This window comes from Epinephelus fuscoguttatus, linkage group LG22 (genome assembly GCF_011397635.1).
Source record: "Epinephelus fuscoguttatus linkage group LG22, E.fuscoguttatus.final_Chr_v1".
NCBI classification, from domain to species: domain Eukaryota; kingdom Metazoa; phylum Chordata; class Actinopteri; order Perciformes; family Serranidae; genus Epinephelus; species Epinephelus fuscoguttatus.
Window position 1 is genome coordinate 27,521,253 of NC_064773.1, and position 22,679 is coordinate 27,543,931.

Below are 22,679 nucleotides of genomic sequence, written 5' to 3' on the forward strand. Positions count from 1 at the left end.
GATAAAATTAGGAAGTAATGACACCTTAGGTCAATTTCGGTATGACATCATAATGTTTTCTGGCCATTATTCAGCATCATACCTCAGAAACAGAAGGGGAGACATTTGATAAATATTGACCTGTTGACCTCATCTTGGGGGTTGAAGTTTCACCAAAAAATACACTTAATACCCTTTGTTAAATTCCTTCAAGTCTTAACTACATATATTACGAGTCTGACGTAAACTGCATCTTCACTAGTTGGTAGAGGCACACAACTGCAGGGTGTTTTTTCTAGTTAATAAGTTATTCACCTGTTTTAAAATAATTATTCTTTATTGTCAGTGACTGATTCACACTGTCACCTAAATGGCTTTGTTTTGTTATTTTCTCCACTGTTGATATCTGTCCTCTGAACCTGATGATGACTGCTGTGTGACGTTCAGCCTCTGTTTGTGTATGTGGGACTGTGCTGTCTGTGTGTGTCTATACTGAAGGCTGATAGGATCCTGGAGGTCACATGACCAGAACATCACACACACCCTGTGCTTATTGGCATATTGAAGCCTGTGTTTAGTGTAACAACAGGGTGTGTTTTATGTGTCTGTGTTCACTGAATGCATGTGTGGTTGTGTTTGGGTGTGCCTCAGCGTGTGTATGACTGTATGTAACGTCTGCCACATGTGATCTTTTTACTGTATTGACGGATGCAGGATGCTGCGCTCAGAGCAGCCATCAGCTCCTACCAGTAGCCTGATGCAGCATATGTTGAACCAGATGCAACTCAAAGACACAACACCAGTCCAACAACACACATACACACACTCACACACACAGTCAAAATCATTTCCTCGACAGGGTAAATCTAATTCATTCCATATTATTTAGCAAAGTCGCTGAGCTGTGGCGACATTTGGCCGATGCTTTCATTCAGAGAGAGCAGGGCTCTGTTTGACTCCACTCAGCTGTTATGGAAATTGAATCTGTGTTACATAACAGGACATTAAGCTGAGTCCTTCACCTTTGGTTATTCACCACATTCACATAGGATGTCCTTTATCACCTACACTGTCATGATTTTCATGGATTTTATTATCAGTATTCATATTGGAAATTACATATTTGCTTTTATCATTATTTTAGGTGCAGTGATTTAATCCATAGTTTCTGGTCGTCTATCAAAAAAATGAAATAAAATAAAATCGGCAAATGATGCATTGGTCTCTCCCAAATTTTTTTTGTTTTTTGAAGGATGTAAATGCTTGGAGAGGCTGAACATTCTGAAGCAGACGTGATGATGTCGTGAAGTAGTGTGGGATCATGGGAGTTGTTGTCTTCATTGTTAAACATCCACCATAGCAGATGAAAGTCTATCTGACGTTACTTAGGCAGGAATCATGTTCATGGACGAGGTTATGTGTTACAGTTTTATTCAGGTTATGACATCAAATTTTAATGAAATTCCCGCAAGTAATGTTAGCTAACTTTTCTCTGGATGTAAACATTGTTGGAACACGTGGCTCAGGGGATAGCGTGGTCCTCTATGAATCAGAGGGTTGATGGTTTGATCCCTAGGTGTTGAATTGCCCTTAGAGAAGATACTGAACCCTAAATTGCTTGTGAGTGTGAGAGAATGTTTATGTGCAGGCGGCCCCTTCTATGGTAGCCTCAGACACCAGTGTTTGGGTTTAAGGGTTGGCCTGGTGTAAACATCTTCAGTTTTTGATTTCAAGCCAAACTCTGGACTGGACTGGTATTCTGTATCTTACCAGGTGTCACAATTGACTTAATATGTGCTTCTATAATGTCATGTAAACAAACCACATAGCTATCAGTTGTGTGCTTGAGATCAGACTGAAGACATAACCACTGACAAGATAGGTGACTAGCCTACTTGTTATCTTCCTACATTTGTTACGTTCCTTTTTAAAACAGAAAATGCATGTTTTATATTGTGATATTTACAGGGAATGACATAAAATATAGCCAGCAAGTAGCCTAGCTTGTTATTAGTGATGGTCATTTACCAGAAACTTTCAGTGGCGAACTCCCTCCAGCCAGCTACTGCCTTATTTCCTTTTTTGTAGGGAAATAAGGAGATATCCTAGAAAATTCCTCATTTCAACTTCACGAATCAGACATTCCTTGTCCATTGCAGCAATTATAAAGAGATCATCTTACAAAAGTCCAGCTCAAAATGGCATACCGTGTTGCTTGGAGCCACTTAGGACACCAAATCTAAAATGTCGCCATATTGGTGCAGTTTTAGTTGTCTTGAGAGACTAAATCTGCCATGTCTCCTCTAGTCACTATAATGCACTATATAAACGCAGTCCATTTACCAGTTGCGATACGTAAGTGTAGTTGTTTTTAGAAATTTGATATGGAAATGTTAAATGTTATGCCTTTTCAAAGGAGTAGTTTAACATTTTGAGAAAGATGAATATGAAGCTACAGCCAGCTGGTTAATTTAGCATAAGGACAAGAAATAAGGGGAAACCTGGCTCTGTGTGAATTAAACAAAATCCCACTATCTGCACATTTAAAGCTCACTATTTGGTATGATATATCTCATTTTGTAATCCGTGAAAAAAAAAAAAAAGTGTAAAGAGGTCATACTGTGGTTACAATTTTTTGGTCGGGTGTACTGAGAACTTTTTAGCATTGACTTTCATGTTTTGTTTTGTTTTTCCTGTAATTGCAAACTAGTCTGCGTTTTACTGTTCATTTTTCTTGCCCACTTGTTACGGCAAATCAAGCTCATCCAAGTTCACTTGAGGAGTTTTTCTGAGAATACTGTGTGACTCGCGGCTGGCTGGTTGGACTGAAAATCTCTGCAGATTGCTGCTGCCGCTGCTGTGGCTTTTTCCCACACAGATAGTAGGTTATTAACGGTGGCTGTATTCCTGGAATTTACCCCACTGTACAGAACAGTACAGCTAATCCTCATAAAAGGAAGATAGAGGGGGGGAAATGCAGGGAGAGAAGGGGGGGGGGGGGGGGGGGGATTAAGTGGTAAAGGGGGAATAGGAGGGAGAAACGAGGGAACTTAGTGAAGGGAATGGGGGGCAAGAAGAGCCAGGAAGGAAATAGCAGGAGACACAGGGAATCATTAAAAATTGAAACACAGAAAGAGGTACAGGAGTAAGGGTGGGTTGTGAAGTGGCTTCATTCATCAAGCAGGTTGGTTTCTATCATTTTCTTTAACAGTGATGAGACACGATGCAGTGTATTGTACATTTCTTCATTTATTAAATTATTAAACTATTTTTTTTTTCATCTTTGTAGCTGCACTGAAACTACTTAACACTGAATTGCTGCAGTCACAATGCCTGAAATGCCATGTGTGGTTTGTGTACAATGAGTCACACTTGGGTTGAACACTTCCTCTGTTATGGATTTCTTTAGTATGTCTATGTGGCAGATGAATGTACTTTTGAACTCAAACAGTCACGCATCCAAAACCCTCCCATCTGCTACTGCAAACACAATAACTCAAATACTAACAACACAATGGGCTCTTGGGAAGTGAACGTATTTCAGTGAACATGATATTAAATACAGCCATGCATACTGGAGCTCTGATGGCTCATATACTATCTGTACAATTCTGTGAGAGGATAGAGTGAGGGTGGAATATAAAGGTGTTAAAGATGTCCTGAGCACGGAGGAGAGTGCTGACAGCACAGAGAGGTGAACGGAGGATACAGAAGGTTATCACCCGGAGGTCAAAACCCACGGGTGTTGTGTAACTAGATTTACAACAAAACCGTTTGCTGGAATGTGACCTGCATCCTGATAGGGTGATGCTGCCAAATCTCTCCCTGCGTCTTTCTGCCTTGCTAACACACACATTATTATAACGCTCACACCCGCAGCCTCAGCCATACATGTCTCTGTAACCTTTGTTATCCAACATGCTTTCTCATATATCTAAATGAAAGCTCAAGTTCAGCCCGTCCAGAACATGAGACCCTGATGAGCAGCATGTCAGTGTGTCCGCAAAAAATCTTTAAAGGTCAATGACCTCGATGACAATGACCTTGGCAGTCTGCACGCCACGTCTTTTATTTATGAACAGAAATAAAAAGGTGCTCAACCACATATTACATTTTACAATTGGACATATTTTGTTTATTTATGTTTTATTTTTTTTACCTGTTTGAAATGAAAAGAAAAAATCAAATTCACTCAAACAAAACAAGTAACTAAAGCCCCTTAGTCATGTAGTCACTGTTTCTAAATGTAGTAAATGATGAATTTGCCTCTGAAAAAATAGAAAGTCTACATAAACAATTACTCAGGGAAAGTATTAAAACTAAAATTCTTCTTAAATACAGCACTGGAACTAATACAAACTAATCCCTCGATAGAAGTGATGTAGACTAAAAAGATCCTGTAACCACATTTTGGTTGCTTAACAGTAAAAAAATATTTTTTATAATATTTTTGCAAATATTATTGCTTGAAATCTTTACAAAAACAGCAGGATATCAACACACCTTTGCTGCACTGCAGACTTTTGTTCTTGTCCTCTACCAATAGTCACTAGTGGTTTCTTTGAACCATGACTATGATTTTCGATCACCTTAACCAAGTACTTTCATTGCCGAAACCTAATCAAACCTTAACCATAGCAGCGGCAAATCAAGCCATTTCATCATTTAAATTGGAGGACTTGAAATGTCTCCATACTTAAGACTTTAAATTTAGTTTGTTTTAAAAAAAAAACCCTGAACATTAGGAAAACCTGAAATCAGTAATTTGGCAAAATAAAATTTTCTCTTCTGATTTCTGATTTATTTATATTTGATGCACTTGTTCTTTATTCATACTCTTCATTTAGCAACTTTATTCTAAAAAATGAAATTGCTTTAAAACATTTTCAAGGCTTTCTGCATCCTCCTTATATATTGTCCTGGTTTGTCTTGGAGCCCAGATGATGAATCTGGAAAGAAAGAGGTTACCTAACCTTTTGATTTGACGGTCTGGGAACATTACAACCTGGTGTTACATGTCAGCAGTAGATGCTACCTAGACAAGAACAGGAGAATCTGTTTTATTTCTAGAGGCCTCATTTCATCTGATCATTATGCCAGAAATATGACTTTGGCTGTTACATCCTGAGACGCCAGTCTGGACAGAGATGTTATGTAAGCCCAGTGTGTGTATATAGAAAGTCATACACACATTTAAAATGGGACTTAGGTAATAGTGCAGCAATGTCATTGGTGCATTTCTATTGGTTATCTTATCTAAGTTTCTTTTAAAGTGCAACCTTTTCAAAATAAAGGCAGATGGAGAAAATTCTTTGTTTCACATTTTTATTGTTCATCATAATGAAACAGCATCACTGATACAAAAAAACATCCCCTTTGTTTGGGTAAAATTACAAATCTGAATGTTCGGCCTGATCCACAGGAAGCAGAGACACTGTGAACAGCAGAAACATTTAGCCAGTGCTTCTCCGCGGCTAGAGGTCCATAGAAAAATAAGGCAGGTTCTGTACAACTCCTTTCTAAACACTGTCAAAATTAGCTGGGGACTTGTCTGCTTTTACATATCCACGAGACGACTTCTCATCTAGGCCTGTACAATATACAACAGCATTGTACAACTTGGCTCAATCATGCAAAAGAAGTGAAGAGATATGAAGTTGTCCAAAAAGTGAGAAGAAATATTAATCCAGCCCAAATACCTGAGATACTAAAGGGGGTAGAGGTGTGGTGTTGGGAGCATTCTATTAAAAACCTGCCGCCTTTCGCCCTTTGTAAAATTAGCCATTCAAAAAGACGAAAGCCAACCTGAGGAAAAGACGAAGCTGTAGACTGGCAGAGTAGCCACTGACGGCAGGAGGCTAATGAAGTTACAACCAAACATTCGTGAAGAAATTAAGAGCGGGTGAGCCAGATTTTCAACAGAGAACAACCCATTATTGAACATTCATAGCGGGCACTGAAGGGGCTGCATAGACCCTACAGTCATGAAGCTAGCTGACTTTATCAGGCCGTGGAAAGCTTCAGTTCAAGTAATGTCATGGAAATAAAACCTCACCAGAGGTGGGTATGAAAAGGTTTTCTTTATGACAGCAGGGATCTGCATTATAAGCCACAGTAAGGTATAAACTACAACTGTGTACGATTGTCCTGGTAGAGGTTCAAGAACTGGCAAACATGGAAGGTTCTTGTGCGTTTTGTTATCCTGTGGTAGAGGTGTACAGCTACATGTTAGCTTAGGTATATCGCTACACGTTAGCATATGTGCTATGCCATGTGATAAATGGCCGAAGAGCCTTAAGTTCTTCTTACAAATTATTAAGATGTTCTGTCCTGTAAGAACCTTCCTGTAGTGTGGTCACGAAATACTTCAGATGATCTTTTCTTGCTTCTGTTAAGTGTTACAGCACTGTTTTCTGAAAAGCACATTCAACATCAATACTGCTTACTTCTGGCTTTAATTTCAACCCAGTGTTGGTCAGCAGAAGCCAATTAGCTAGAAACTTGTTGCCTCGTTTCTGAGACTCTGGGAAAACCGTGTTATAAAGTAGGCCATTGATTAATTCATCCTGATATGATGAGTTAACATTAAAACATGAAAATGGATATATAGAGAGCAAATTTTCTACAAATATACAAGCTTGAAATAAAGGAAAAAAAACCTACTGTCATACAGCAAGAGAAAAAAAAAGATCTAATACACGATATAATATTTATATATATATATATACTAAAACAAACACTGGATTGCAGAAGTCTTGTAAGGCAGAATCCCCCATCAACCCAGTCACAGACAATGTGTGTCAGTGTACCATAAAATAAAGATTATTTACAGAGCATATACAATTGTCCAAAAAGACCATGTTGTAATCCAAAAACATGCACATAATACACTATTTCATTTGAAATATCAATTTGTTTCATGTACATAGATCCGCAAAGGATCTATAAATGTTGTCCACTTTGGCTGGATGTGTTCGTGACACATAACAGCTTCGGAGAAGAGGTGAAATGAGGTTTGGGTGTTGTTGTCAATGATTCTACCAAAGGCACCGGTATAAGCCAATTATAACATGTACAATCCAAAGGCACCATTTCAAAGAATGTTCCTGTCAGGAGTTTAATCGGATTATTGACTGTGTGTGTAACTACAGAGCGAAACTATGTTACTACCTGATAATCAATCCACTGAGATTAATAAATGAACTATCTTGTCAATCAAGCAGATGAAGTGACCCAAACACACTAGTACAGTAAAACTAAACATATTTTTTGGTGAACTTTGACCGTTTATGGACAGAATTTTTAGGATTTTAGTTAAATACATGATTGAGCTTGGTTAACAGTCTTAGACTTTTTAAATGGGTCACATTCTCTGCAAGTTAATGTATCAATATTTACGCTAGCTCCTACATTACAGCAAGTGTCATGATGTGTGTGATACCGTTTATCATCCAGCTTCTCCCAAATCTCTACTCTTAAAAGGAAAACTTTGAATTTTTTTTGAAAAATAAAACCTATTTGCTGCTGGCGAGACCACTTTCATGTCTTGCTCAGTTCAAAGTTAAAATCCGCTAACTAGCAACTATAAATCTTTTCAGCTGAAACATTATATCTCTTAAGTCGACTTTGTATGAAAACCAAAATGTAAAATCGTCTTTATGCCAGGCTAATAGCCTGCTGGCTGTTACGCTAGCTTCATGTTTAGCATTAAGATGACAAGGAAGTGAATAAGAACGTTTTCCAAAATGTCAAACTTCTTTTAAGCTGAATAGCAAATAATCAAGTTGAAAAATAGAACTAAGGCCATTCCGAAATTACCTTTTGAGGAAAATGTTGGTTTTCTAACAGTGTTGGTGAGAATAATTTGGCACAAGTTGAAAATATTTAATGACAACCTTAATATCTTAAATTTCTAAACTCATTTTAAAATGGATTATTTCATGTTTGGCTCTTTTTGGTTGAATTGTTTTTCCTTGCGCAGTTGCAACTGCATATTTTAAACTGTTTTTCATACACATTTTTGTCAAGTATCTATAAAAATAACAACAAATGGTTTTAAATACACCTAGCTGTCCAGTCGCTATTCAAAGAGCCTAATAAATTACTCCAGCAGGTGTATGTACTGCATGTTGGAAATAATCACTTAGCTTCATACAACCTAAATGGTATGAAGCAAAGTATGATATTTTGTACAACACTCTTTTTTTTCAGTAGACACACTTAGTTATGTAAAATGATACCTTGCATGTTCAGATCCCTCTGTGACAGTAATACTGAAAGCACCTTCTTGCTTCGTGTACACAGCCAGGATAAAAACAGCCGGCAAGGAAGACCCTTAAGAGTGTGCATGAACCTGATTGACTTAAAAACTTTATGTGCATGTAGACTTTGGCGAGGCTTCTGATTGTTACCATGTAGCTGAGCAGCATTTTTCCTGAATAAAAGTTCTACATGGTTGAATTAAATTTTTGATGAACCGCTGTTTTGAGACGAGTCGACTGCCTGGTTAATTTCAGGAATTTTTCATGGATAGTTGCTTGAAAATACAGGTGGAGATGTGTTTTACTATGTCTACGTGTGTGTGTGTGTGTGTGTGTGTGTGTTAGCTCTATACACAAAGTCAAAAGTAATGCTAGAAGTGCTCCTTGTTTCATAGAGGACGACACACTCCCCCTCCAAATGTCTCCTTCAAGTGCACAGAGGACTGAGGGACTTGAATCGTCTTTCCAGCCCTGCAAATCGCAGTTCACATATCTGCTGCAGGCGAGGGCTGCGCAGTATGTTCCGTCTCTTCATAGGTGGAAATAATAAGGAAGATGACGATGATTTCAGGCTGTCTTGGTGGCACATTTAACCAGAGTCTGTTTTCCCCTCTCCAAGTTTTGATTCTGTGTCTCATCCAGAGCAAAAACATAAAGAAAGAAAGAAAGTAATCAAACAAAAAAATCCCCTCCATTGATATTCTCTGGGGGGGGGGGGGGGACTGAAGATGTCTGAACCAGGTGCAGCACATTATGCCCGTATGCTGAGGTTATCTGATTGATATTTGTGATTTCATTGAGGGAAGGGAACGGTAGATGAACCCTGCTCCCAAATGTTGGACCAGCAGAGACAAACCAGAAGAGACACGGTGGGATGGGATGGGGTGGGGGGTGGCTGTAGAGGTGGTTCGCTGCACTCGTAAATGTGAATCTCAGGATGGAAGAGGGGGCTTAGTGACCACTGCTGGAGCCCGGGGGGTTGTGGACCCAGTCGAGGGCGATGAGTGACAAGCTGCCAATCATGAAGACGATTCCCACGACTAGGAAGATGAACGCCTGAAGAGAGACAGATGTAAAGAAACACAGAGGAGGGATTAGATGTAGTTAAATGTGTGGTGATGCACAGTGGGGGTCTGTTGGAATTTCTAACAAGTCACGTTTTGAAAATGTTATCTGCCCCTTGGGGGATAGATTGAGAAAAATGATACAGTGAGAAAGACGTTGATAGAGTGAGCCTGTGTGTGTGTGTGTGTGTGTGTTTCTGCACACTTACCCCGATCTTCTGTGGGGAGCGGAATGGGAGAGATTTTACCAAGCGGAGGTAAAAGGCAGCAGGTAGGATAAAGATGAGCATAGTGGCCGCAGAGGAACCTGTGATAAAAACCAGGAAGATTAATTCAGCAGTTTTCAGACAGTTGCAATATTTTAGCTACAGATAATATACAACTTTTTTATGTGTATATTTTATGTGTACAAGCAAAAAATATATGTAAAACCCTGCCATCACCAATTCTAAATTAATAATTTGAAAGAAGGCAGCTTAATGTCAGGGAGACTTGTGTACTTTTCAGTGTTTGTGTGTGTTGGCAGCAAGAACGTGAGTGTTTAGATCCGGAGGTCACAAACAGCTCACGCGACTGCACAGCTGACTCGACCCGACACCTTAAGCTTCTGTTCTTCCAGCGTCTTTACTCAATAAAAAAACCCCTGATCTAAAGGTGCTAATCAGGCCTCGACTGCCTGACGCCCTGTTTTATTAACTCATACTTGTCCATGTTGTGGGTTTTTTGTGTTCCAAGTTTTTGTCTTTAAACCAAATCTTCCTCAAGAACATTTGAGGAAGTAGAACTGCTACACAGATGCTTTCCTGTGCGTCAGTGTGTCAGGCAGGACTCACCAATGAAGCCGAAGATGTCCCTGATGGTGGGGACGAAGATGACCAGCATGTTGTTGAAGGCCAAGATGGAGGCGGCAATCAGCATGTGGCGAGTCCAGCTGAACTCTCGACCGCTGAACAGCAGCGTGGTGATGGAGGAGCGGATCTGGACAAAAAAAAACAAAACACCAAGTATTGACATTTAAGTCTTTGGTTTGATTATTGTTCATTAATATTAAAGTTGTATAAAGTTCTCCATCAACTGAGCGATGACAGAGGAATGTGTAGGAATCACACAGCATTTTTTGTTAACTTTATCTGTATCAGTTTGGTTTACCCCAACTTTAAAAAAGTTAGGATGCTATGTATAACAAAATAAAAACAGAATGAAATGATTTGTTGATCTGTTTTTTTAACCTAAATCTAATTGAATACAGTAGAAGGACAAAACAAGAGTTATCTGAGATGGGCTGACTCAAAATAAAAGTGAAAGAGAATGAGTGTGCACATGTCAAATTGTTCATTGAAATCATGTACATCATGTTCTTCTGGCTTAAGAGGAAAAGGACCATCCATATTGTTACCGGACAAGGGGGTGGGGGTGGGGTGGGGTGTCTTTCTCAGGAAAGTCGCTGCTTATTCCAGTAAGACATGAGACACATTCTGCACGTGTTACAACAGTGTGGCCTCAGAGTAAAAGAGTGTGGGTACTAGATTGTTCTCCCTGCAGTTCACACTTGTCTCCCATCGAAACTATGTCATGTTTAGCAACTGAAGTTGTATATGATGCAAGAATGTGAGAGGATTTCACTTTCAAAATTTCAACAGTTGGTGCCCTCAGTTCCCAAACACTCACTCAGTGTTGTTGGAAGAAAAGATGATGTGACAAAGTGATAAACATGCAACTGTCCCACCTTTGTTGGAACACGTTGCAGGTATCAGAATAAGTGTTTACTTTACATAAAAACAAACCAACAAAAAAACCAATACCAATACAGTTGATCAGTTTAAACATCACATATCTTGTCTCTGTATTGTATTCAATTGACTTTAGGTTAAAGAAGATTTGCAATTCATTGCATTTGGTTTTTATTGAAGTGTTACACAGCATCCTTTTTCGAATTGGGGTTATATTAGAATAAAAATTAAACTTCAGCACTAAATTTCCTGTACTCCTCACTGGAGTGTAACTAAACACATGTCACTGTTATTCTTCTACACCCTGTGTCTGGCAACGAAACAAATCATTAACAACAGTCTGTATGTCTGCTGGCCTGCGCCTGCGGCTGATTCCCAAACTTGGCTACTGACTGAAGTGTGTCAAGTGCTACAAGAGGCTAGTGTGTGTACTTGTGAGACTGTGTGTGTGTGTGTGTGTGTGTGTGTGTGTGAGGGAAACAGTGAAAACCAGGAGACCCCAGCTAAGGCGCCTGGTGCTGCTGAGCCACAGGCAGCCTGTTCAAGCCTCCAGTGGGTGAAAGGTTATAGATATCAGGTGAAACCTGAAGCACCATCAGCTCGCAGGCCCCAGAGGGAAAGGTTACAGGAGGCGGTGCTTGCAGCACCCATTCAAAAAGGCAGGGGATTATCTCCCACAGCGTAATGGAAGCATGGGATTGCATCAGCCAGGAGTGAGATGAGGGCGGGCTCGCCTGCAGGGGGTGTGTCTTTACATGAAGCAACTATTGTCACTTGCAGTTGACTTTTTTTTTGTCTGCCTGCCTAACTTCCTTCCTCTTTTACTTACTAGTCCCACATTAAGGCAGATGAGAGCCACCAGTTGCCATGACAACACATTTAATTACAGCTGTGGCAGACATTTGTATGTGGAGAATGAACTATGAGAAGCAAACATAGTTTTAGGGCAGAGTATCTTCTTGATTTTGTTTACCTGAAAGAGACGAGGCATGTGCAATCCTTTCCATTTTTAAGAGCCACTGCTGGCAGAACACTACAAGCCTTCTTTGAATCCTTTCAAGTCTGACTTAAGCACAAGATTTATATCTCTAAGCATGGTACAGTGGGGGGAAAAAACACATTAAATGGATTTTCTTCACTGTCAGACTGAACCAAGTGACCTCCATCCTGCCTGTCTGAAGGCACCCGGACGGCGCCTGCGCTTCACTGCCCACTGCCAAGAAAGTGTCTCTACTTCTTGTGGGAGATATCGACAACAATTAAACCGCATCCCTCCTAAAATTCTACTGCATGCCCCCTCCCCTGCCCCCCGTCCCACCAGCTGTTGCATAATTAGGCAATCCAGGAAAACTAGAGCCTGGACGTGGTATTTCTCTCCAAGGCTCCAAACTATTCTGCACCTGACTGTTACTTGGCGCAAAGTCTTTAAAGTTCTCCCTGTGATATTTGCACACTTTGGGCTCCTTACTCTTTACCTGTCAGAGGCCTGCACACACATGTACACACTCAGAGTATGTGGACTGACTAGTTTTAGGCAGCCGGATAAATCCAGCCACATCTTGGTTCAACCAGTTAGCAACAAACCAGGGACTAAGATATAGAGCTGCAACTAACAGCTATTTCGATAACTGAATAAACAGTTGATTACTACTTCAGTTATTCAATTTGGAAAAAAAGAAAAAAAAAGCTATTATTTCCAGCATTTTATTGCAGAAAGCAAAACTTACTCCTATTCCTTTACAATGCTTGTTACCACTTGCAGATAAAAGAAAGCAAATGAAGTTACATCAAGAATAGAGATAAAGCCACTGCAATGAAAAAACAGAGATCAAATAAATACAAAAATGGGCATGCAGCCCCGTACTGAAGAGTAAAAGGAAAGTGTAACATTATATACTTGATCACATATCACTCAAGTTTCTGTTGTGAAGAAATAAAGGATTCACATAACTTGACTGTCTTTGGTCAATGGCATGAAAAATGTCAATACCTCCATAACCTTACCTTATACTCCAGTGTCTCTCTGACCTAATTTCAACTAGACTTGAAGTGTTCCTGTTGTCTGTTTTGACAGACAAACACACAATTGCAGGTTAAGTTAAAAAAATACAATAAAATAAACTAACTAACTGACGATATATATAATGTGGACAGAAATACCTTCTGTCTGTTTTCTCTCTGTATAGTGATGGATTAATATAGCTGGGTGTTACCTTCATGGGGCATTAGCTTTAAAAATAACAGGTGCTGAGTGTGAACTGAAACTACATGCAGCAGGAGAAAAGTCCCCTTTTCAAGAAAGAACATCAACAGGAAAGACACAAAATTTTTGACTGAATCGTCACTGCATAATTACTTTAAACTAGGCAGCCAAACTTGGCAAAAACAAAGATAAGTTTCACAAACTGTACTTTACTACAAAACAGAAATAAATATGAGATACAGTCACATACAAGTTGGACCCTAAAACTGAGGCCATGAATGTAGACATGAGCTCTCTAGTGGTGACACTGACTCTCTGCAGCGTTTCATCTACACTCATGACACAAAACCACACTGTTTCTGGATGAATCACACAGACTGTGCCCCTTTTCAAAACTTTACCTAAGAAACTTCAAAATGTACTTTACTGCACTGTACAACTTTTGGGTTCTCAGGTTGTGAAATATCTCAGGATGGTGATAATCTGCCTCCAGCATGACATGTTTTATTGTCTTTAGGCTTTTTAATTAATCAGAGGACCAAGCCAAGCTCTTTGTACATATGTAACAGAGCTTTAGAGCATGTGGACCAAATAACTTGTTACAGAGTGAGAAATGGGAGACCCTTCATTAATGACTTCATTTGAATTCCAAATGGAGTCACAAATTTAAGCTAACGATGGACGTTTAAGCTAACGCAGAGATAGGACCAACACAGAATATAGTGTGTTGATAGCACACAAGCTAATTTTAATTAGCTAATTAACAAACTAAACTTTTGTTGTAGTGTTTTGCCGTTAATGTTATGTGTAAGGAAAGCAAAGATAGCTCCACTTCTTGTTTCATGTTTAGCAGGATAAGCTAACTGCAAATTTTCAAGGCTAACAAACAAATGAACCCCTTTGTAAGTAAGGAAACAAACTGCTAACATATGGGGCTTAACAGACAAGTGCTCAAGCTAGCACTACATAGGAAGGTCTAGATTAAGACTGAAATTTTATGGTAACACATAAAGGTGACAGTGTTGCTGTTTAATCAGCCCGTTTACAGCCATCTCCAATGGTTTCAGTCTCCAACTGGAGCCTGAGAACTGGGGCATGTTTGACTGCACATTAAGCCCTTTCATTATAGACTAGATCCTGGCAAAGCCCTGTGTGATCTGGCCTCTGTTAGCATCTATCCTCCACATGACTGCACACCCACACACATACACTTTCATGCCTCGACACATGTCTAAACGTACACTCCCACACACACGTTCTCCCCTCTCATATAGAACTTCCTGACTGGAGCCAAGGACAGTGGCAGACGTTAATCTCTAGCTGGAGGAAGGCAGCGTTTCCCCACAAAATGAAGGTCAGGAGGATTCAAGGCGAGATTCTCAAATGTCAGATGGAAACTTGGCAGAGTGACCATGCAACTGAGTAGTTCTTTTGATGTGATGCCTTACATGCATCCAAGTTCATCAATCTTTTGACCATGTAACAGCAACACCGTTTAATTTACTGCAAGAATAGTGATGGTTAGCTAATTAAACATTCGCAACTCTGACCAAAAAAGAGACAAAATAACCATACAAAGACACAAACCCTAAGATGATACTAGGATCCTGCAAAGAGACACAAAATAACTACAAAAATTTGCAAAACAACCACAAAGAGACGCAAAATGACTACAAAGAAACACAAAACGACCGAAAAAGAAACAAAACAAACACAACAAGACACAAAATGACTACAAAGAGACATAAAACAACGAAAGAAAGAGACACAAAAGGACCATGACCGCAAAGAGACAAAACATAAATTCAGAAATGGATCAACCATCCACAAATAGGCAAATACTACAAATAGATACAAAATGACCATTAACGAAACATAATAGCCACAAAGGGATGGAAAATGACCACAAGGTTATGCAAAGGACCAACAAAGAGACACAAAATATTTCTGAAAATAGACTTAACAACCACAAAGAGACTCAAAATGACTATAAAGGGACCAAAAAAACCAACCAGCCAAAAAAGTAAACAAACTAACAACAAAGACACACAAAAAGATCACATGGTTATGCTAAGGAACCGGAAAGGGACATATTAAAACTACAAAATGGGCAAAACAACCGCAAATAAACACAAAATGATGACAAAGAGACACACGAAAAGCCCAAAAAGACACAAAACCTCAAGCAGATGCAAAACGACTACAAAGAGATGCAAAACTACATCAACGACAACACCAACAAAAAAAGGGAAAGTCATCACGACATCTGTGTGTCTTGCTCCTGTGTATGAGAAGTAGTAGGTCCTTTTGTTTATCTATGCTCAGGGGCTGACTGTCTCATAAACCACCTATCAGAAACTGGAGTTCAAAACTGAACCTGGCTCATGCTTTGACTCACACCCTTTGATGGGAATCCATACAGGTAAACACAAGCCAAAAACCAGTTTTTAACTTGACATTTTTTACAAGCTTCATTGTTGATTCAAGGCCCACTGGCTCATAGCTTTCTGTTGGCTGCAGTGAGATCTGAACCCCTAACTCCTGGCTGCCTTTCTCTTTTCACTAAGTTACAATTCACCTCAGCTGCTTTGCGGCATCCCATTTCAGTCTTGTGTTTCTCAGTCCTTATCAAATTTTTATCTCCTCTGTTATCCCAGTCCACCTCCTTTGCTCTTCTCCGTTTCAAATACATTACAAATGTATTCAATGACAGTAGCAAAGTCAGAGGATTGAGAAGCAGAGATAAAAGCTTTCATGTTCTCACATGTGAATAATCAGATTCGAATAATCAGAAATGAATGAGGAAACCAGACACATGCATGTAATTGCATGTTTGCGGTTAACCAGACTGGTTAAGACTCATAATCTTAAAATAGAAAACTTTCACTGGTATTCTGATTTGAAATTTGGTTCATGGCACAGCCAAAGGAGTTATTAATTCTAAAGAAATCATACCATATTGCTGTGAAATTCTTAGAGGTGTGGTCCATTAGACATAAACCGTCCTATCTCTTGAGCACACTGTGAAATTATAACCGTCTACATACAGTGACAAATGAAATCTCGGCAATCCTGTACAATCTGATGGATTTCTCCTTATAGACTGCACTGCAGCAACATTAAAGCAAAATCAAAGGGACACGTCTCTGCGCTATCTGACTCCCTTTCACATTTGGCACGACTCATCCTTGTGAATATTCCTTATATGGCATTAGATGGGATTCATGTATTCTTCCATGACCACCATCAAACAATCACTACATTGTTCCTCGCTATCTTTGATGCAGATCCAGATGTAGATTTCCAACAATTCTATCTTTAACACAATTCATTTGGAGGATTGTGTGATTGTGCGGCCCTAGCAGTGGTTTGTCTTTCTGTCTCCCTCCTCTGCCAGTTCACCCCCCGTCTCACTGACTCCGCCTCTTTATCTCCCTGAAGGTAGCAGTCAGGGTGAGGGTTTTTCCACTGTCCAGTCTGAGCCTGTAAAGTTCCACTGCAGAGAGAGGGGGATCCTCTCTCACATTCCCATACACAGAAATAACAGCAGTGTCTGCTGTGCGTGCGTGCGTGCGTGCGTGTATTAGTCAGAAGGATATGAGGGAGAATGGGAACACCCAGTGTGAGAAAGTATCAGATTAAAGGCCAAAATGTGACCAAATGTGATGTATCCTGAATGTGTGTGTACATATGAGGCGGTGTATTTATAATTGTAGATAAGTGTGTATGTTTATTTACTTTAAGTATGTATGAACGAGCGTGTGCTTGTGTGTGTGTCAAGCCATAATATGCAGTCATTGCTGCATCATTTTGTCAGCACTTTACTGACTGAATATCAACAAACTTGCTGCCCCCTGGTGGCTGCCCTTTGTACCTGCAGCCACTTCAGAAATGACTCACAAATTAACAGTTGCTTGTCTACATTAAACCAAATGTGTGTGTGCGTGTGTGTGTGTGTGTGTGTGTGTGTGTGCCTGGAAACTAAAATGGGACAAGTAACTTCCTCTGGCCAGCAGTCGTTTTTGTTCCCCTCATGTCAGACAAGGGCCAAGTTAAAATTAGCCCATGAACATATATGGATCGGGAAGGAAGAGGAGAGTCTACGTATGTGTGAATGAATGTGACTGAGATAATAAGTTTTGGTAGCTGGTAACCTTTTGATCCCAGCTTAAGAGCAAATGGGGCAACAGACACAAAAAGTAAGAGAGGCTTTACTGTTAAGATCCAGAAGTGTGTGTGCAGGCATGTGTGCCTGTGTGTTGGTGCAATTAAGAGGTGTGGCCGTTTACGACTTCAGCCTGTGTGCTCTGGGATTTGAGATGACGACAGAAGTCGATTGCCAAACCGAACAGCGTGTTCTGTCTTTCTTTTTTTGCCAAACTGCCAGGAAAGAAACAGCTGCATCCAGAAAATGACAGAAAAAAGACTGACTCTGCAGCAAACACAAAACACACTCTGTAAGCAGAATGACACAAAGTGGCAGCAATGTTCTACTGAATGAATAGATTTACAAGTAGCTGGCTGGCGTTGGGTGGAAGGCGGTGGTCATGTATTTTAAATTACAAGGGCTGAGTGTGTTTGCTGACGTGAATCAAATTATATCAGTGCCTCAACAGACTCCACTTAATGACACTATGAGGGGGGAGGAGACGGTATTACTGTAATGAACGTCACTGAAAAAGCCATAGAAATTAGCCCATAACATGATACTTTACGACTACTGCTATATGTGCACCCTGCTTGTCCTCAAAGAAGACTGGCTAAAACAAGATTTACTGCCTCACAGTTGTGTGCCGCCACAAACCAGTCAAGCTGCAGTTACAGTTTACAATCACGTTTGTGAAAACATGTATGCTTCACACAAACCTTCCCCTCGGCAGCACAAAAGATCTATACAATCAGCACAGTTTTAAGATAAGTGTCACTGTATCCGACCAAATGTCTCCCATTCTTATGATATTACGTGATGGCCAGAAAGATGTTTTTGCAGAACATTATGATGTCACAGTGAAGCTGACCTTTGAGCTTTTGGATATAAAATGTCATCACTTCATCATCTCATTTTATGAAGATATTTGTTTAAAATGTTGTCATTGTTAGCATATGAATTTTTAAATTATGGCCAAAAACATGTTTTGTGAGGTTAGAGTGACCTTGACCTTTGACCACCAAATTCTGATCAGTTCATTCTTAAGTCCAAGTGGACGTTTGTGCCAAATTTGAGGAAATTCCCTCAAGGCATTCTTAAGATATTGTGTTTACGAGAATGGGACGGACGCAAGGTCACAATGACCTTGACCTTTGACACCAAATTTTTATCAGTTCATTGTTGAGTACAAGTGGACATTTCTGCCAAAGTTGGAGAAACCCTCTAAAGTTCCTGAGATATTGCACTCACAAGAATGAGAGGGATGCAAGGTCACAGCAGTGACCTTGACCATTGACCACCAAAGTCATATCACTTTGTCCTTGACTCAAAGTACATGTTTGTGCCAATTTAAAAACATTCCCTCAGGGCCTTCTTATGATACTGTGTTCAAAATAATGGGATGGACAGATGGGCAACCTGAAAACATAATGCCACTGCCCACAGCTATTGCTGGCACAGAGGCATGTAAACATTTTAGAGACAACAAGGGCAGACTGTGTGTTTGTGTATGAGGTACTCACAGGGAACAGGACGATGGGGACAGTCAGGGTGACGGCAGTGAGAACAGCCAAACGCACCAGCAGCAACATGGTGTCAAATTTATACACCTTGGTGAAGGTGTGGAGCAACTCTGCCTCCACATTGTCTGTGGTGGAGGACAAAGAAAGGAAATAAGAATGTAATAATTTGTGCACAAAAGATGCAAACTTTTAGAAGAGCAAAAAAATACTAATGCCAATGTCAAATTTCCAGGATTTCAAAGGGACGTCTGCAAGACTACTAGCCACCTCAACAGAGTTGGTATATTCCTGGGATTTCAAAGCTCTACTTTTGTTCTTGTCCAACTAAACTAGACTTCTATCTCTTATTCTTTTTGTCTAGAATAAGGGACTGATATCTGTGTGTTTGTGTCTTATCACAGAAAAAGTTGACTATTCAGGGAACAGTAAGGCTTGCCTGGGTCAAGTAAAATGCTGCATAGGGCTAATAAAAAGAAGAATTAAACACATTGATACTTCTGGAGCTGATGATAGAATCTTGCTTCCTTCTAATCTTGAGAGTTGCATATGAACTAATTCGTCTTTGCCGTTATTTGATAACAGCTAATAAACAGAACAATAAAACAAGTTCAAAAAGCAAGTGGGAAAAAAGAAAAAAAACATTAACGTCGCACCCCGCTATTACTGCCTTTGAGTATCGTTGCTCTTACCATAAAAGGTGAGGTAGCCAAACAGCGCTGACAGCATGTACATGATGAGCATAGTCAAGATGGACAAGTTGGAGACGTTCTGCATCTTCTTCCGGGAGCGGCTGCAGAAACAATAAATGCAATTGTGAGACACTTCTCAACTTCAATAAATAAAAGACTATGTGCATGGCTTGTAGTGAGAGAATGGGTTTTACTTAGTTGAACTGGCCCTTAAAGGTTGTTTGAAGGAGTGCTGATGGTACTTTCATGCTTGGTGTAAAGGAAGGACGTGCACTTACTCTTTCAGCTCGCTGTAGATGGGCAGGACCTCAGGATGGCAGACAAAGGCGAAGGCAAGGATGGGCACAGTGTACGCTGTCTGGAGACGAAAAATGTACAGAAAAATTTAAGACACAAAAATTCAGCTTTAGGCAGTACAAGACAACGATGGTGCTAATATATATATAAACAGCTACAGCTGACGACAATGACTCATGACTTTGCTTGGACTTGAGCCCCTTGACTAAAAAAATACTTGTAATACATATTTTAAATAAAGAAATAAAAATTCTAAAAGGCATTCATGATTGATTTTTTTTTTTTTTTAAATAGTTAAAATGGAACTACATTTAACTAAGAGCGCATTATGACTTTTTTAGAACTTGAAACTCAAGTTTAGGACTTAAGACTTGGCTTAGGACTTGTCTGTCTTGACTGAGTGCAAAGATTTGAGACCTACTTGTGACTTGCATAACAATGACTTGGTCTCGCCTCCATTACATACTGATATGGTTTTATTTTCTTGATTCTCTTGAGCCTTGTTTTGAGCTGGTCATACATGTATGTGCGGTTTACCATCATATTGTTAACTACTTGATGATGCATCTCCGGCGATGCTGCAGAGCAATGCAACAGTAGTGTTGTAACCATAGTGTAACAAATTAGATTGTACAGGGGGTAATTAGATTGAGGAATGCATTACTTTTGTAATGAGTAACAATGGATAAGGGCGTTGCTTCCAAAGCTGAGGGAAAAAAGGACTTAAGAACAGAGAAACCTTTGCGGAGCACTTAAGGGCCTCAACACAAGTTGAGAGCTGATGAGACGTGTTGGGACATTGTGACCCGCAGCTTTGGCCCGCCATTTCTACTTTTTATTCACAAGTACCACAGACTGACGATAATACAGAGCCAGCTGCAATTTTTTAGGAGAAATATTGTCCATTTGTTGTTCCAGGCACATAAAAAGACCATCAGAGTGGCATGGAAGTGGAAAGGTAGTTGGTAAATGCTGCTTTTTACAAAAGTGCAATGATAACAAAAAAACATTTATGCTGCGCTTAATTCTTTGAACTGCAATTGGTATGTGATTAAAAGACTAAAATAGCTCAAAAGCAGCAGGTAGTCATGTCAAGGAAGGTGAAATGACTGCTTTCACTTCTAAACAATGTGAAAATAACAACCTTGGTTGAAGCAACTTAACTTAACCATCCCCATGTGAACACAAAGCTATGTGTCATTTTCTAGGCCTGATTTATAATCGCTTGGGCCCAGACTCAAATCCCTAAACACACACTGAAATGTTGAAACACACCCTAAAAAACCCCACCTTTACCAAACATGTCTTGGCAAATGCTTGGCAATCTACTTCTGTTGGATTTGTAGGTTGCTAGATGCATTCCTGTGTGTTAGCCCAACTGTCTTAGATTGTTTTTAAATACCAATGTATGGTACTCACATGGATTATGCTTACTATGTTGATTATCTCTTCTAATAACAGTTTTCATTATACATGGGACACTTTATCCTGGCTTCTTTTTTCTTGCCGTCACTGATTCAAATGGTACAATGCACCAATGGAGGACCCATTGTGCGAGTGAATAGATAACACACCTTAACAAAACCACTGGGGCTGCATTTCAAAAGTCACACCCTTTACACTTTCGCTAAAAGAAACTTTGTTTCTAGAGACCTGCAGACTTAAAAAGAGCTTCTATTCATACATGACACTGAACTGGAGCAAGTTGGACAAATGTAAGCTACCAAAAACCACATCGTACCTGAGAGTTGAAGACAAAGTATTTGGGTGTGCACATCTCCTCATCGTCGGGGTGAGGCTCCACATGGACGCCAGTGGAGTGATGGGCGTCATGGCTGCCAAGCACCGCCGGGGAAACGTCAGCTCGGGAGAAATCCATTTGTGCTGAGCTATTCAGGGGAGGGTACAACCCAGGCATATGCGAGGCGTTCATGCTGAGGTTGGCTGAATTGTGGTAAAAGAATGGAAGAGGGCAGGGCAGAATGGTCTTCTTGTAGATCACCTGGAATAGAACAATATTAAGTCATGTTGTGTTTTTCCAAGTGGTGTTCATTGAAATAATGAAACAAGATTTTGACATTGTGGCATTATTTTCCAATAGATGTGGTACTTCTCCATTTTCTACATCGTGTAATTTTCTTAACCATGTTTCCATGTAACCATGTTTGTCACATCTTTCTACATAAGGTTCTCAGCCATATTGGAAGTCCTCGGCTCTCAGGAAGGACGATATCATCATAAGACACCTAATTAGCAAGTAAACAATCTGATTCTATTTTGACAAAACTGTTTTTTACTTGGGGGTGCCAGAAATAAGCTGTTAACACAACACTGACAGTGATCGCTCTTGCATACACAGTCATGGGATCCATTCTTTACTTAGTTTGTCTTGCATGCCTCCCTGGTGAACAAAGAATCTAAAAAAACAGAGAAAATTCTTGATGAATTGAATTAATAGGATATCGTATTTCCATTAAACTTAACTATTTAAAACATTTCTGCATAAACTGTCTCAGGCATGGAAAAGTAGTGGGCCTGTGCTGATTATGCAGAGGGGTTTAAAATAGTAGGTCACAACAAAAATTCATGTGTTTGGGAAGTACTGAGCAACCACTGCATAAACGAGACTGGGATTATGCTACATAAGTTGTATGAGAGTTTGTAAACAGATGTTTTGGTATAGTTTTGCTGTTGTGAAACATGGATCCCAATGACTTCAATTCATTAGGCATTTTCTCTGTTTTTGGATTCTTTGTTCAGCGTAGAAGCATGTGAGAAAAACAAAG

The 22,679-nt window shown here is 39.8% G+C and overlaps 1 protein-coding gene across 1 annotated transcript in view; it reads right to left on the reverse strand.

Annotated features, from left to right (window-relative positions):
- Positions 1-6,669: 6,669 nt before the first annotated feature.
- Positions 6,670-22,679, reverse strand: part of slc38a4 (solute carrier family 38 member 4) — a 45,211-nt gene continuing 29,201 nt past the window's right edge. The window contains exons 10-16 of the mRNA XM_049567158.1: positions 21,635-21,895; positions 19,875-19,954; positions 19,597-19,697; positions 18,908-19,032; positions 10,138-10,282; positions 9,514-9,611; positions 6,670-9,296 (exon numbers count right to left, since the gene is read on the reverse strand). Of these exons, the coding sequence (XP_049423115.1) occupies positions 9,192-9,296; positions 9,514-9,611; positions 10,138-10,282; positions 18,908-19,032; positions 19,597-19,697; positions 19,875-19,954; positions 21,635-21,895 (915 nt within the window). The 3' untranslated portion in view covers positions 6,670-9,191. The remainder of the gene's footprint in view (positions 9,297-9,513; positions 9,612-10,137; positions 10,283-18,907; positions 19,033-19,596; positions 19,698-19,874; positions 19,955-21,634; positions 21,896-22,679) is intronic.